Source organism: Erpetoichthys calabaricus, chromosome 4 (assembly GCF_900747795.2).
Source record: "Erpetoichthys calabaricus chromosome 4, fErpCal1.3, whole genome shotgun sequence".
NCBI lineage: Eukaryota > Metazoa > Chordata > Cladistia > Polypteriformes > Polypteridae > Erpetoichthys > Erpetoichthys calabaricus.
In genome coordinates, this window is record NC_041397.2 from 252,975,617 (window position 1) to 252,993,416 (window position 17,800).

The 17,800-nt window shown below is 39.3% G+C and overlaps 1 protein-coding gene across 2 annotated transcripts; it reads left to right on the plus strand.

The window, feature by feature from the left end:
- Positions 1–2,978: 2,978 nt before the first annotated feature.
- Positions 2,979–17,480, plus strand: txndc9 (thioredoxin domain containing 9). Of its 2 annotated transcripts, none has more exons than XM_028800623.2 (5): positions 2,979–3,092; positions 3,674–3,898; positions 6,820–6,938; positions 9,858–10,112; positions 15,977–17,480. In XM_028800623.2, the coding sequence occupies exons 2-5, from the start codon at positions 3,710–3,712 to the stop codon at positions 16,089–16,091; spliced, it is 678 nt and encodes a 225-aa protein (XP_028656456.1). In that variant the 5' UTR covers positions 2,979–3,092; positions 3,674–3,709; the 3' UTR covers positions 16,092–17,480. The 2 variants fall into 2 exon arrangements, with proteins under 2 accessions (XP_028656456.1, XP_051783115.1); XM_051927155.1 differs by having other exon boundaries at positions 3,006–3,103; positions 3,686–3,898.
- Positions 17,481–17,800: the final 320 nt, after the last annotated feature.

The following is a 17,800-nucleotide window of genomic DNA, read 5'->3' on the forward strand; positions in this document are numbered from 1 at the left end:
TCAGGATGTGTGAATTAGCAGTGCCAAATTTTCCGTGCTAACCCTCAACATAGGCACAGCATAGGGCAGTGTGCTGAGACCTCTTCTGTATTCCTTGTTGTTCTCTGCCCCTATGGCCAAACACAGTTCCACCACCCCACCATCAATAAACTTGCTGATGACTCCACCTCCTTAGGCCTGATCACCAAAAATACAAAACAATTAACAAAGAAGATGTTTACCTGATAACTTAATGGTACCATGACAACAATCTGAATAATGACAGCAAAATCTAAGAGCCAGACATAGGCTTGATCAGGAGGAAGAAGGCATACCACACTGATATCTACATTTGAAGGGATGTCGTCAAAAAAGCAAGCAGCTTCAAGTTTCTTAAAGTGACTATAATGAACTAAAGTGGTTACAACACATTTTGGCTCCTGTCAAAAAGGCTCATCAATGCCTCTTACTTCCTCAAATGTCTCTGGACAGCTCACATTTCCCCATGGGTTTGAAGCACTTGTTATGATAGCCTGCAGCTTAGCCAATATCCTTACTTCTGAGTTCTGTGTTTAAAGTTCCCCTATAACTGTTTTCTTGCAGGTTTGCACAAGGAACAGTTCTTCAAGACTGCTGTAGTTGGACTACTTGTTGTATGTGTACAGGTGCATCTCAGTAAATTAGAATATCGTGGAAAGGTTAATTTATTTCAGTAATTCAATTCAAAAAGTCAAATTATATAGATTCATTACACACAGAGTGATATATTTCAAGCGTTTATTTCTTTTCATTTTGCTGATTATGGCCTATAGCTAATGAAAACTGAAAATTCAGTATCTCAGAAAATTAGAATATTGTGTAAAAGTTCAATATTGTAGATGCATGGTGTCACATTCCCCTCAGCTAATTAACCCAAAACACCTGCAAAGGTGTCCTGAGCCTTTAAATGGTCTCTCAGTCTGGTTCAGTAGGCCACACAATCATGAGGAAGACTGCTGACCTGACAGTTGTCCAGAAGACAGTCATTGACACCCTCCATAAGGAGGGCAAGCCACAAAATGTCATTGCTAAGGAAGCTGGCTGTTCACAGAGTGCTGTATCCAAGCATATTAATAGAAAGTTGAGTGGAAGGAAAAAATGTGGCAGAAAAAGATGCACAAGCAACAGGGATAACCGCAGCCTTGAGAGGATTGTGAAGCACAGCTGATTCAAGAATTTGTGGGAGATTCACAAGGAGTAGACTGCGGCTGGAGTCAGTGCTTCAAGAGCCACCACACACAGACATCTGGGACATGGGCAACAACTGTCGCATTCCTTGTGTCAAGCCACTCTTGAACCAGAGACAATGTCAGAAGCATCTTACCTGGGCTATGGAGAAAACGGACTGGACTGTTACTTAGTGACCCAAAGTCCTCTTTTCAGATGAAAGTAAATTTCATTTGGAAATCAAGGTTGCAGAGTCTGGAGAAGAGTGGAGAGGCATCCAAGTTGCTTGAGGTGCAGTGTGATGTTTCCACAGTCAGTGATGATTTGGGGAGCCATGTCATCTGCTGGTGCTAGTCCAATGTGTTTTATCAAGTCCAAAGTCAGTGCAGCCGTCTACCAGTAAATTTTAGAGCACTTCATGCTTCCCTCTGCTGACAAGCTTTATGGAAATGCTGATTTCATTTTCCAGCAAGACTTGGCACCTGTCCACACTGCCAAAAATATCAATACCTCCTTTAATGACCATGGTATCACTGTGCTTGATTGGCCAGCAAACTCACCTGACCTAACTAAGCCCCATAGAGAATCTATAGGGTATTGTCAAGAGGAAGATAATAGACACCAGACCCAACAATGCAGATGAGCTGAAGGCCGCTATTAAAGCATCCTGGGCTTCCATAACACCTCAGCAGTGCCAATGGCTGATCGCCTCCATGCCACGCCACATTGATGCAGTAATTCATGCAAAAGGAGCCCAGACCAAGTATTGAGTGCGTACATGAACATACGTTTCATTAGGCCAACATTTCTGTATTAAAAATCATTTTTTATTAGTCTTATGTAATACAGTATTCTAATTTTCTGATGTATTTTCATTACCTGTAGGCCATAATCAGGAAAATGAACAGAAATACACGCTTGAAATATACACACTGTGTGTAATGGATCTATATAATATATGAGTTTCACTTTTTGAGTTGAATTCCTGAAATAAATGAACTTTTCGATGATAATCTAATTTATTGAGATGCACCTGTATTATCTCAAGGTTAAGAAACGGGATTTTAAACCACAAGGTGCTGGTCCAGTCTGCGTGACACTAAACAGGTCTTATATATCAGCATTCCAATTGTTAAGTACAGTTAAAAAAAAACTGCAATGTTTCCTGATCTTATTCATCATCTTAAGGAAAGGCATCAACTGAGTACACATTAAAATAATGATGTATACTATATGGAGAAATTGACTGTAATGTAAAAATACAAGATAAAAATACGTCTGTCATGAATAACTATCTTCAATAAAATGAATGTGTATTAAAGAAAACTTCAGGACAGGTCCAACAGCAGAGAGCGACTAACTGGCAACTCGCTGAAATTAAATATTATGCACGAGTATTCACTTGGCAAAACGGCTAAAAACTCACAAATTAAGAGGAAATGAAATAAATTATTAATAATAATTTTACTTAAAAAGAAGAATAAACATTCAAATGTATTTTATTTATTTTTAACTATGAGGTGTTACTTGAAATAAGGCAAAACACGATCCAAGTTGGTGTTCTAATTGATACTTTACGTTACCATCCTTAGCTTCTTAGAATATGAACAGATTTCTGTCAGTCAATAGGAAATAAAATTGCTGTAAATGAGTGAAACGCATCAAAAATAAAAACACATGGAAGTACTGTATTCATGCTTATAATTTTCAGAAGAACTCCTTGACAATGCGAGTAGTTTAGTACTATCCGCTGTAATACTTCCGGTTGACGGTTACTCTCGCGAGACAACGAGGGGAGGAGTTGTATGTAACCTTGGTGACGTATGGGTAACGCTCTTTTGTGAAGAAAAATAGCCTGGCAGTTTTAATTTGGAGAGTAAAGCCATCAGGAAGAGAATACGTTGCAGGTTTGTTTTATGTTGTTTTGTCAGTCTTGTCAGAAAATAATTCAGAGTACGTATTGTTGTTTTTTTTTGTATGATGCGAGTAAACTCACTCTTGAGGCATGCCAAGGTTTTGCTGCTCAATGCTTTGGCCTGCCGCGCCCTCGTTGCATTCTCAATTTTTTTGTTGTTGAGATGCTCCTGGTAATGGTGAATGGTTTCAAGTATAATTTTTAAATATAGAATATCGCATAACATGGGGTAGCTACGGAATTTGTTCGTAACATGTTTTTTTTTTTATTTTTCCTGGGCCCACTTTTTCTTGAATAGAGAGTTCTTCATTTTCGTTGGAGGTTACATTAATCGTAATTTTGAAGTAATTTTTTTCCGGATTATAGGTTCAAAATAATATTGCTTTTTAAAACTGTTATTTGCCTGCTTTTGCCGTGTAAATTTATAGCTCCTTATACTGTACTTGTCCCTGTTTTTAATTGCACCTTTCACGCTTTAAGGTTATTCGTTTTGTCTTGCTCAACTGAACAGCTTGCAAAAGTGGTGAATGATATGTTTGTCTTTTTCTCCCAATATTTTTTCTACACTGTCAGGATTTTCTGAAGCCTGCTACACACAATACAGAAAATATGGCGGCGAATCAGTCAGTAGACCTCATAACAAAGGTCCTGGAGACCCAGTTACTCCAAAGTGCAAAAATTATGGAGGAGCAGCTGGATGCCGAAATCGAAAAGCTGGAGCAGATTGATGAGGAGGAGCTCGAAAGGCTACACGAGAGGAGGTTAGCCGCTTTGAAGAAAGCACAGCAACAGAAACAGGTGTTTTGCTCATGCCAATACTGAAGTTGTTCATTTTTACCAATAATTAACCAAATTCTACATTAGCTATTCAACCACCCGCCTGAAATCATCATGTTTTGTGTGCATTGTGCTGTTTTCTGCATAATAGGGTCAGAGTGTCTTTTCTAGGCTCGCAACTCATCATCATCCACTAAATTAGTAGGCTACACATCTACCCCAAGGACTGTTTTATCATTTGCACACATTGCTGTTAGGATTAGGAAATTATTTTATTCTGGATTGTTAGTAATAATATTTATTAAAAACGCCGGCACAACTACACATTAAGGTTGTCTTGTCTTGGTCTGAATTTTATACAACTAACTGTATGTTTGAGGCTAGCATTGTATGAAAATAGCCTCCTGTATAAGCAGAGATTTTTCTAAATCTTTTATGAGTTTTAAGACTTGAATTTTTAAAAATTAATTTATTTTACAAAAATTTTTAATTGTTGAATTATTTTTAGATGCACTTATTTCCAGTCATTTTTTGCCATGGCTTTAAATTATTTTGCATTTGTTAGTTTGGGGATACAAACATTTACATTCTGTAAATTTTTAGTATGTGTGTAGCAGATATTTACATAAAGGGAACTTTGCAATATTTTGCCTGAGCATGTTCATTATGTGCATGTGCACTGTATTTATAAGTAGTTTCATGTCAAGTCCCAACTGGGCATTCTACCAAATATTAATGTATGGAAGTAGTTCCTTATTGTTTTTAGGCTTTGTTCTAGAGGATTTGATTTTGGTGTGAATTACAGTAACTAGTCAAGCAATTCTCAGCATTCAATTCTCGGAGCCCACTTTGGCTGCAGGTTTTTGTTCAGTTAGTTTCTCCATCAGTCACCTAATTGTTAGCCTTAAATTAATCTCATTGTTTCATTAGCTGACTTGTTTTTCCTTTTATTTTGCATTTTGAAAAATGCAATAGGATAGATTTTACATTGAGAGGAAATTAATATATCTGTATTTTTAAATGCCGTCTTTTTTTTTTTCTCTGTAGAGTTTACTATCTCAATTGTATCTGAATATAGACCATTAGCTTTGAGCAGACCAAATACCTACACATCCATATTACTAACCGAGAATGATAAACCGGATATGGACGCAGGTACATGGCATGCCCATGGACGCAGGAGACATAGTGCGCAGGCGCCGACAGCGAGTGAAGTCTGATCCACCGAGAACGAAGGAGAGACAGCTCAATAATGAAGGAGCTCAACTGAGCACAGACAATACGGAACCCTAACCGCCCACACTACACAGCATAGTCAAACCCGACATAGTACGGAAGGTGCGTGCGCCTACAACGTGCGTCTAACACACCGCAGGCAGACCCCAGAGATACGGACTCCACAGCATATGTGAATCACATTACAGTAATACAATAATATGAGTACTCACAGACGAAAGGTGCGTGCGCCTACAACGCGCATCTAACACACCGCAGGCAGACCCCCCGAGATGTTACAGACGCCCCAGAGATATGGACTCCACAGCATGTGTGAATCACATTACAGTAATACAATAATATGAGTGCTCACAGACAAAACAAACACAACAGGCTTCGGCGTCCCGCTCCACAATCAAACTGGAGAGAGTACGGCGTCCCCAAACGTCCACAAAACACAGCATAGTCAAACCTGAGATAGTATGGAGGGCGCATGCGCCTACAACGACTACCACATGAAACACACACACGGCACCGGAGGTATAATATTAGCTCAACTAACGTAAATAAGCGCCTACAACGCGTCACGGCTCAAAAACAAAGGAGCTCAACTAACTTAAATAAGAAATGAAGCAACGTGCCCATAGGTAACTACATAGCCACACAAAAAAGAGGATTCAGCCCCCCGCTCCAGAGTGAAATGGGAAAAAGTACGGAGTCCACAAAGGTCCACCATTCACAGCATAATAGTACGGAAGGCGCGAGTTAGTACGAAAGCCGAAGGCGCCTACAACGCGTAATAAGAATAAACGAACGCTCTGTATTGAACGTACGTCATCCTCACACGTCCAAACTATACAGCATAAGTGAATCACAATACAGTGATGCATTATTAACAGTACAACCACAGAAAACGCTCCGTATTAACAGTAAGTGCAATTATTCATATTACTAACGGTAAACAACGGAGAACTAATGGAGTCAAACTCATTCAAGGACAACACACCATCTTTACTACAAATGTTGTTCATGAAGACATATTCCAATAAATCTTTGTAATGTGCCATGCTATGGGTTCTTTACTTCCTATGTGCGTCATTTACACCTTTACACTCCGATCTATCTCATACATACATCAATGTATTTCAGGATACCCAACGCCAGGGGTTGGCGAGCGAAGCCCCCTAGTATGACACTGAAAGGAGCAACTACTTCAGTGCTGCCCTCTTGTGTGCTTATTAGTAAACAATTGTTCAGATAACCAGAACTTTAAAACAAAACAAAACCAAAAAAAAGTAAAAGAAAAAATAATTCTTACCCATCTAAAACATAAATTCTGGTTTCATTCAGTAAAAATGTTGTATAAAAATTTGTAACTTCATAACATAGCATCGTAATTTTGTAGCTTGTGGATGGTTGTAAAAAACATTGGAAGTGGGAAATAATAGCTTGCTTGCTTAAGATATGAAAAACCCTGATCTAGTTGACTGAAAACAAAAGCATTAATTAATTTTCTGTTATCTTTTAATGTTATAAGAGGTCTTAACTTTGTGTTCATTGTAGAAATTCTTACTTGTATGTCTCCTTTAAATAGCTGACAATAATGCACTGCTTACAAAATATACATACACAGAAAAAGTATTCATAGCAGGTTATAGATACAGTATGTACAATATTTGCAAGTATTTGCTTGTCAGAAATCATCGTATAATTTGTCTTAATTACAGGAATGGCTTTCCAAAGGTCATGGGGAATATCGAGAGATCCCAAGTGAAAAGGATTTCTTTCAAGAAGTGAAGGATAGCAAAAGTGTCGTTTGCCACTTCCACAGGGAGTCTACATTCAGGTAAACTTAAAAAAAAATAATAACTAAATTTACTAAAAACAAGGTGAATAGTTTCAAATGTTTTATAGTAGCAGCTTTTTTCCCCCAATTGTATCGTTTAAACAGATACTAGCATTTAAATGGAGAATTGCACAGTTGATTAAACGTTAATGATTACAAATATTTAACTTGAGTTAATACTTTCTCAGGTTTAACTTTGTTCTAGTGGTGTATGTGCAAGAATTAATTTGATGAAGGAACTTCTGTTTGTTGCCTCATATACCATTATCATTATTCTGATGTCTAGCTAAATTATACTTGAACTTTTTGCTGCATTACTGTATGTAAACCTGATATAAAATATGCAGAATTTCAACTTAAATTTTACATTAGAGTGGTGTACAGTTAACATTGGATTTTACAAAATGTAGGAATGTTGTTCAGATCATCCCTCTCCCTTATTAGTTGATTACATTGGATCAAATGTGGTTATGCTCCTAAAGTGCTTATTTTGAAATGCAAAGGGAAAAAAAAAGAAATCTGACTAGAGCTTGTTCCAAACATATCGAAAAGCTGTTTGTACAAAGCATGATTATTCAGCATGCCTATTCAAAAAGAAAAGCTCGAAAGAATTTTTTATTTTTATTTTTTTTTTTATACATGCAGTGTTAGTTTCAGGTTTTTTTGCAATGCACTTTTCATTGCAAGAGTCTCTTAGCTGGCAGCTACTACTGTGTCTGCATGCTCTTACATTCTATATGTTTTAGGCCAGTCTTTGGTTTTAACGTCATATATAAATTATGGTTCTGATTGTTCATTTTTAATGAAATAAACCCTTGTGAAATCCACAAATGATCTATTAATTTTATGTTTTTTTTTTTTGTTTTTTTTTTCTCAAAGCTTAAAAAGAGGCATTTAAAGAGGATATAATGTCTTATATAAAGTATAGGAAGTTGTTTTCAGTTGTTACTTATTATGAATTATACTTCACCCCCTGCTCACTTCGCTCGCCAACCCCCGTGTTTGGTTAATCTGATATACAATGTACATTTTTTTTTCTTTGGAATTGTTTCAATTTCATTATTTGCACGTTTACTTTAAAGCTTCATTAAAAACAATTTTGTTTGGAGACACATTGTGACAATGCCCGTAAGTGAATATTGTTTCTGTTTCTCTAATAAATACTCTGACTTTTTGTAATGTTTGTCCCAGTCATTTATCGATTGTCATAGCAAATGCTATTCTGACGGTAAACTGTAAACATTTTAATATGAATGGCATATCACGATCTCCTCTGGTGTGTAATGTTATTTGCGGAATATATACATAACCTTTCTTTTTTGCCTGTTAAAATTTGCATCGCTTCTCCGTGATCATCAATATACACCTGACCGAATTGTGTATTCTTTGAGATTTAACTTGTTGTTGCTTTAACTGTTCCGGGACCACAGATTCTCATAGCGTATGGTCCATTATTGTGTAAATCGCTGTTTTGTGCATTGAATGATGCAAATGCGAAAAGACTTTGTTGTTTACTCTTTGCCTTTTATTTCTGACCCTGATTTGTCCTGCTAGTTTTTTCAATTACACCTGGCTCTGATGATTAATCACCATTTGTTTGCGGTAATGCAATCTTTTCTATCTTTTCTTTGATACTGTAGCGAATGACATGATAAAGTGTCACAAAAGTCTTACTTGAACAATCGCAGACTTCCTAACCCCAAACACAACTTTCTAGCACCCTCTCCAACGCTCCCCCATACCGCATCAATCAATACCCCGCTATCAGTCTTCCGTGCTGTACTCCGCCCTCCCTCCATCGGACCTAACAGTCACTTAAATCTAAACAGCCCTCAACCTGGCTGGGACGCTACAATACTTTTGGATTTTACTGCTTTCGTATTCTGTACCTTTCTCTGCATGTGTATCGCGCCATCGTTGGTTGGAGACTTTGGAATTCCACTGCTTTCATAATCTCTTATCTGCTCTTTTCACGTTTCACTCTGGGGCGGGGGGCTGGATCCTCTTTTTTGTGTGTCTGTGTCGTCACCTATGGGCGCGTTGCCTCATTTCTTATTTACGTTAGTTGAGATCCTTTGTTTTTGAGCCGTGATGTGTTGTAGGCGCTTATTTACGTCAGTTGAGCTCCTTTGCTTTTGAGCCGTGAGGCGTGGTGGGTTTGACCATGCTGTGGTTTAAGGACGTCTCGGGACTCCATACTTTGTGAGATTTGACTGTGGGGCAGGACGCCGAGGTCTCTTGCGTTTGTCTGTGAGTACTCATATTATTGTATTACTGTAATGTGATGTTTCACATATGCTGTGGAGTCCGGATCTCTGGGGTGTGTGCCTGCGGTGTGTTAAACGCGCGTTGTAGGCGCACGCACCTTCCGTACTATGTCGCGTTTGACTATGCTGTGTAGTGTGGACGGTTAGGGTTCTGTATTGCCTGTGCTCGTTGCTTTATTTCATATTTTATCTATGGGGCTTCTGTACCATCTCGGGGGTCTGCCTGCAGTGTGTTGGACGCGCGTTGTAGGCGCTCTGGGGCTTATGTACCATCTCGGGGTATGTCGGGTTTGACTATGGTGTACTGTGGACGGTTAGGGTTCCGTATTGTCTGTGCTCGTTGCTTTATTTCGTATTTCCGTTAGGTGAGCTGTCGGCGCCTGCGCAGTACGTCTCCTGCGTCCACCGTCGTGTACCTGGGTCCATGCCATCCGGTTTACCATTCTCGGTTAGTAATATGGATATACAGCACTTGAAGGTAAAGTGATACAATGCAACAGTATGTCCTTAGATAAAACAATTTTATACTAATGTTCTCGTTCTACTAAAATGTTCTTTAATGAGGTTATTGGGGATTTTTTTTTTCCATACTAGAATTCACCAATGTCTTGTTGTTGTTTTTTTTTATTTTTTTTTCCCATTTTCTCTACAGATGCAAAATCATTGACAAACATTTAGCAATATTGGCAAAAAAACACCTTGAAACAAAGTTCATTAAACTGAATGTTGAAAAGGCTCCTTTCCTTGCAGAGAGATTACGTATCAAAGTAATTCCCACTTTGGCCCTTGTGAAAGATGGAAAGACAAAAGATTATATAGTTGGTTTCACTGATCTAGGAAACACTGATGAATTTACTACTGATGTTTTAGAATGGCGTCTGGGATGCTCCGGTATCATTAACTACAGGTGAGTGTAATGAATTAATTTAACCATTTCATTACCTTTTTAAAAAAAAAATACTGGGACTCTGATATTAAGCTTCAAAAAATTGAGTTTAAATTTTGTTATAACTGTTTCTATCATCTAAACACAAACCCAGTTAGATCCTTGTCATGTGACATGAACTTAAAAAATGTTATTTAGATTTTTTTTTTGGTCAGGATTGTCATTTTAGTGCCAGCCATGAGAAAGTGTTGCATTTGTATATTCAGTATATAATCTTATAGTATCCACTATATCACTAAGTGTTGATGGTGTTAGTTTGTTGTATGCAGTAGTTGAGGTGATGATTGCTGTTAATGTGTATTAACACAGCAGAGAGAACTGCAGTCCTTAATTGTACCAGATGATAATACTTTTTTAATTTCATTTTTTAGGTACATGTTCATATAATACACCTATTGCTATAGTCCACCTAAAACAACTTGGTTACCAGTGGACCAATTTTGTTAAATTGTGGCGCAATATTTCTTTATGGAAATTTGCAAGGATAGTGCATTTTTCATTTGGATATCGTGAACAGTGTATGTTGTACAAAGTTATTAAATTTCCAATTCTACCTTAGACAAATTTGCAGATTATCCAAACCTTTTCAATCTTAAAATGGAGAAGCATTTTTGGCGATTTAAAACTACAAATTAGTTTACTGTTTCAATTTTATCTTGTCAGCAGATACAAAATATACAAGTTGGTGTATCTTTTTCCTCTTTTTCACCTCTGATAGCCACTAATGACAGCAATCTGATCCCCTATACTAGTTAATGAAACACAGGCAGACTGTATGCACAGGTAGAAAGTTACTCACTATCGCTGGCTGAGTGATCAATCAGACATCTGAAAGTCCAGCTATGAGCACATTGAAACCTTTCCATGAGCAGGTTGTGTCTGCTTTATGATGACTTTTTAGCAGCTTCAGTGCAAATGGAATAGAATCCGTGCACCACCATTTTGCTCTCCAATAATATTTGAATCCACTGTTTCCCATGGACTGGAGCCATTCCGCGAAAAGGCAGATATGGCAAGTATATTAATGCCATTATTGCCTACTGCCAGTCTGAAATAACCTGCTGTCCTATCTGTTGTTAATTAAGTGAGCTAGAGCAGGGGTGGGCAAAGTCGTTCCTGGAGGGCCGTGGTGGCTGCAGGTTTTTTGTTCCAACCCAGTGGCCTAATAAGCACTTATTGCTCAGGTAACACTTCTGCTTCATTTTAATTGTCTCGCTTGTTAAGATTTTGAACCCTTATTGCTTATTTTAGTGTTAAACACATGTATTCTCAGTTTTTATTGCTCCTTATTAGCCATAAGATGCAAATGACAAAAGAAAACAGCAGTTCTCCATTTAGTGTGTTTCCATTGACATCCGTGTGCACTATTTGGATTTAATTAAATACTTGGAAGGAAAGTGAAGAGAAAAAAGTGAAGGACTGAGAATTACTCATCCATTTTAGATTTCAAATCGTTTGGATGATATCCTTAGAAAGGAAAAAAAGTCTAGGATATGAGAATGACCTGACATGGCTTGCTAGTGCTTTAACTCTGCCATGAAATTGAATTATTGGCAAGGATTGTTTTCTAATTAAGCAACTGGGTTAGATCAAAAACCTGCAGCCACGGCGGCCCTCCTGGACTGACTTTGCCAGCCCCTGAGCTAGACAAAAACCCACTCTCTGATTGAATATTAAATAGCTGAGCTGCTCGAAACATCACAGATAACCCCCTGGTCAAACATGAGATTCTTGAACTAAGAACAGTCCACATGTCAAAGGTTGAAAACCACTGTAAATTAACCGATCTTTGCAACTGTAAAAGTATAAAGTACAAGCAAGGAAAACAAAACAATATCTAGATATGAATGAAGTACCCTGAGTCTTGACTATTCACTGACACTGTAATTTACTTGGGTAACCAAATGTCCCAGTAACCGGAAATGACCCGAGTTCATATTCTGTGTCCTGATAACTGCAAAATATTAAAATGTCCTGGTTTTAACAGGCTGCCCATCTAAACGTTTTTCAGTGCTGCAAACATTGCTTTGACAAAAGAAACATCATCACATGAGTTTGGTTTTAGTGAATGTTTGTTATGTTTGAGTGAGTTCAAGCATAGTCAACCAACAACGTTGATCACAAGATATCGTCACCACTGCCTTGTAAGACACAAAACCAAACATCACATCTTGGACCAGAGAGTTACAGAGACGCTTCGGGGCCTGGGACTTTTCTGCCGGACTATTACATCACCAGACTTGCTTGCTATATCTTACCCAGAGATTAGGCGCCGGAAGCGGTGTGAGAAAAAATGGAAGCAGGGTAAGCATGGAGGCATCCGGGCTAGGCTAGCTGCTAGACCGTACAGACCTGTGATACCATCTCTCGTTCTGGCCAATGTATGTTCACTAGACAATAAAACAGATCACATTCAGCTTCTGAGATCTGCGTGGGATGACGTGAGGAACTGCTGTGTTTTTATTTTTATTGAATCTGGCATAATGACAACATCCCAGACTCTGCTATCCAGCTAGCTGGGCTAACATGTTATCAAGCCAACCAAGTCTTTATGGAAGGAGGCAAGACTCGCGGCGGGGGAGTGTGTGCTTACATTAGCGACGCTTGGTACAGAAATACTATCGTTGTGCATAGACACTGTTCTCCACTGGCGGAGTTTATTATTATTAAGTTCTGACACTTCTACCTACCGAGAGAGAGTGCATCGATTCTGCTTGTCGCTGTATACATCCCTCCAACCGCAAAACCAGCGATAGGAGGGAGGCACTCAATGAACTCTACCAGGCCATTAGTGAACAACAAACAGTGCACCCGGATGGATTCCTCATCACAGCAGGAGACTTCAACTACGCAGATTTAAAAGTTTTATTGCCCAAATTACACCAACATGTGGACTTTCCTACAAGAGGAGACAACTCACTGGATTTGGTGTATGCAACCTGCAAGGGAGCCTACAAGACCTCCCCCACCTAGGTCTCTTTGATCACATCACCATCATGCTGAGACCTGCATACAGACCCAGAGTTAAAAACCATGACACCAACACAAAAGCAGATACATCCGTAGCCAGAGGGTGCCTCCAGTGCTTTGAGGGACTGCTTTAGCAGTACAGACTGGGACATTTTCAAACATGCAGCCACTTACAATGACCACACAGACATTGAGGAGTACACTGAGGTGGTTACAGCATACATTACAAAATGTACTGATGATGTCACCCATTACAAAAATATCACTATTCGTGCTAACCAGCAGCCATGGCTGACAGGAGAGGTCCACAGGCTTCTGAGGATCCGTGACGCAGCCTTTAGGGCCAGTGATACTGCAGGACTAGCAACAGCTAGAGTCAATCTGTCACGTGGCATCAGGGAAGCAAAAAAGCAGTACAGCAAGAAAATATCTGGGCACTTTAGCAACACCAGAGACTCGCAGTCTCTGTGGCGTGGTTTCCAAACCCTCACTAATTAAAAACCCCCAACACAGACCTGTGAAGGTGACATCACACTGCTTAACTGCCTAAATGACTTCTTTGGCCAGTTCGAGACACAAAAGAGCACACCGGCACAGAAAACCATTCCCCACTGGGCGAGCAGGCCATATGTCTGGCCCCAGCCAGCGTGAAGAGAACCCTCTCTAGGATCAACCCACACAGGACAGTTGAACCAGACAACATACCTGAACGTGCTTTGAAGGATTGTGCTGAGGAGCTCAAGGATGTCCTTGCTGACATCTTCCAACATCTCCCTGGACCAAGCTGCTGTTCTCACGTGTTTTAAAGTCGCAACCATTCCTGTCCCTAAGAAGCCCCTCCTACCTAGCTATAATGACTATCAGCCCTTAGCACTGACTTCCACCATCATGAAATGCTTTGAGCAGCTGGTTATGCAGAGCATTAAGTCCATTCTTCCCATGACCCATTTCAGTTTGCATACAGGTCAAACAAGTCCATAGAGGATGCCATTTCTGCTGCTCTCTATCCAGCCCTCATCCATCTGGACTTAAAGAACTCCTATGTGTGAATGTTGTTGTTAGATTTTAGCTCAGCATTCAACACGATCATTCCCCAGAAGTTAATACAAAAACTCAGCTATTTGGGACTCAAGACCTCTCTCTGCAACTGGGTGTTGGACTTTCTTACAGGGAGGCCACAAAATGTGTGGGTTGGCAATAACGTCTCTAAGGCCATCACGTTGAGCACAGGGGTCCCACAAGGGTGTGTGCTTAGCCCGTTGCTCTTTAACCTGCAGACCCATGACTGTGTACCTATCTACAGTTCCAATCACATTGTCAAGTTTGCAGACAATACAACCGTGGTTGGCCTCATCACCAACAATGATGAAGCCAACTACAGGAACAAGGTGAGCCAACTGGTCCAGTGGTGTAAAGACAACAATCTCTTCCTGAATGTGGAAAAGACCAAAGAGATTGTGGTCGATTTCAGGAGCGGTCATTCACATCACCCCCAACTGACCATCGACGGTGCAGCTGTGGAAAGGGTGAGTAGCACCAAGTTCCTGGGGACGTACATCTCCGAGGACCTCTCCTGGTTATATAACACCACATCACTGGCCAAGAAAGCTCAAACCTGCCTCTACATCCTACACAAACTGAGGAGAGCACAAGTTCCACCCTCCATCATGTGCTTTCTACCGGGTCACAATCGAGAGCATCCTCACCAGCTGCATCTCTGTGTGGTAAGGAAGCTGCACTGCCTCCTGTAGGAAGTCCCTGCAACGCATAGTGGATGCGGCCAGTAAGATCATTGGTGCCCCACTGCCCTCCCTCAAGGACATTTTCCATACCCGTCTCACCCGTAGAGCCATCAGCATTGCTGGTGACTCCTCTCACCCCTTACACTCCCTTTTTTAGACTCCTCCCCTCAGGGAAAAGGTACCGGAGCCTCCAGGCCTGCTCCACAAGACTTAACAGCTTCATCCACCAAGCTGTCGGGATGCTGAACTCTGTCCACTACCTTGCCCCCTGCCCCTGGACCGTAGCAAGAGTCACTATCTACCAAGTACCCTTCCTCAGCTGGTATTATATAAAGACTCAATATTACATCTGCTGCTGTCTGTCTTTTTGTACATCTCAGAAGCTACTCTATAATGCACCTTCTCATTTTTTACTGTAATTGGCTTTTGCACTACTGACTTGCACATTGTACACAGGTCTACTTTACAAGTTCTAATGTTATTTATCTTTATATGTTATACTTTTTTTTATTTTTTATTGTACTGCGAAGATGAGAGAGAAAGGGTAGTTCTAGAACCTACCTACTGAACTTAGTCTATTGAGGGCAGCAGTGCCAACACAGCCCTCAAATGCACCTGAATGTTACGCCATGGGAACAGGTTCTATGTAGTTTCATTTGTCCCAGAAGCATCTTCCTCTGTGACTTTACAATAATGAGCTTGGAGAGGGAATGCAGCAGTGTTCAAGTAAGATGTCAAATAGTGTTCCTCATACTGTCATGTAATTCTCCAAGTGTCCATTCTGTAAAATGAAAATAAATGGCTTGGTCTGCCTTGTTTGTGCAAAGAAAGAAAGAATCTGCTTCATGATCTTATCACTGAGACGTTTGAATTTTGCTCGATCACCTTTGTACATTACTATTACTTTTTTCAAAGTCTTGTGTCCCTCTTGACGAGGTGATTTAGCTGAGAGTGGATTGCCTATTAAGATTTGGACCTGGTACTCCATGATGCATTGTGTAGATTAGCATATTCCAGGTAATGATATGTACTGTACATATATTAAATGGCAGTTAATGATGAGTTTGGTTTTGATAATAGTCCATCTTTATCCTTCTCTCCTGGTACCTTTAGTGGTAATTTGATGGAACCTCCAAGCCAGGGAACAAAGCCCGGAACAAAATTCACCAAGCTGGACAAGAAGACCATTCGAGGAAAAGGCTACGATTCTGACTCGGATGAAGATTAAAGGACTTAAGAATTTTTTGTTTTGCTCAAGATTTTGCTTCTTGTTTGTTTTGTTTTATATATTTTTGAAGAGGAAAGCAAGTCACTATTAATATAAACCTATTAAACACAAATTTGTAAAATGCAGGTAACCTTTTTTTATATAAAAGAAGTAGAACATTAATTCATTTTTGGTTTGTGAGTATCATGGTGAAAGGTAAAGATGCACATATATTCACTTGTAGTCTGAATGTTTCACCTTTCTGCAGAGATGTGCAGTCATCCAAGCTTATAGGGTTCTTTTTTTCCTTTTTAAGAATGAAAATCAAATTAAATGCAGATACTCTTTGTGCTTGAACTGAAAAAAGAGCTGATGAAATGCTAGATGGGATACAAATCCTACAGTGGCTCACTCACCGGTAATCAATGATGCTATAGGTGCTCTAAAAATGAGCTTCACATTGCCACATTTTAAACTTGAGCCTCGAATATGTCTTTAGTAGGCCTGTTGTCCAGATTGTAGAGAATATTGTTTTTAACATGTCAAAAGTACTTAGAATATATAAATGGATTTTGTGGCCTTATGAATGATTGGCAGAGCACACATATTGGACAAGCATGTGCTCGATACCATTTTGAATGTTTGTTTGTGTACCCATCAGTTCTCCTATCCTTATTAGACATCCTTGGTAACAATTGAGTAATGGAGTGGGGTTTCTGCTCAAAAACTTGTGCCAGCCTACGCAGACCCAATGAAAGTGCTGAAATAACGTGACACGGCTCAGGCACTGAATTGAATTGTTCAAACAGTATTTATTTACAGATTTATTAGGCAGGACAGAGGGAGTTCCTCTTGATGGCTGATCTGCTATAAACTCGCGTGTCCTGTTCTTTCTAAACTGTAGTAACCATTTTTAAATGGCATTCTTGCAAGTTTCTGTGACTTTTAAGGACTTAACCCACCACACTTTTAGGAACTTCAAAAATGTTTGTGAAAATTCGGAAAGTAATTTTAGACTCTACCTAGGGAATAACCTCGGCGTGAGTTTACTAATATTTAGATTGAAGAATTGTACATTTCTTGTAGTGTTTGGTCAATTTTTCCAAAAACAAAACCTTAAAATGCTTAACTAGACAGCACATCTCTACCATTTGTGGTTCATATTTGATTTTAAATTTGTATTCCGTTTATATTAAGAATAGTAAAACATCATCTTGGACTTACTTCTGCAGCCATTGCTTTATACATTTGTATTAGTTTTTATTTCTAATTGCTGTTACCTCATTCTAGAAGTGCCAAGGATGCCACTTGCATTGTGGCTAATTTTCTTTCAAAATTTGGACAGATTTTGACTTTTATACTAAGACATTGTTCAAAACAATAAACGTTCTTGAAAATTACAAATACCAATCTATTGTGAAAAATGTTATTTTTGATATACTAAATAAAAAGACCTGCTGCAAAATACTTCTGATGTAGAGCTATGAGAAAGAGTCGGGATATTGTGGCTGTATTCAGTGGCTCCTGGAGTGTTATCTGAACTTCACTTGAGTCTCAGTAGACATCTGATTAAGTTACTGCCACTCTACATCAGTTTGTCTTTCTAGAACAAATGGTTACTTTTCCTGCCTTTACTGTGAATATTCAGGTGACCACTTGAGATTTATTATGTGGTGGAACTTCCAGTAGCAGCACTAAACTCAGATCATCTTGCATATGCGACCTGCACA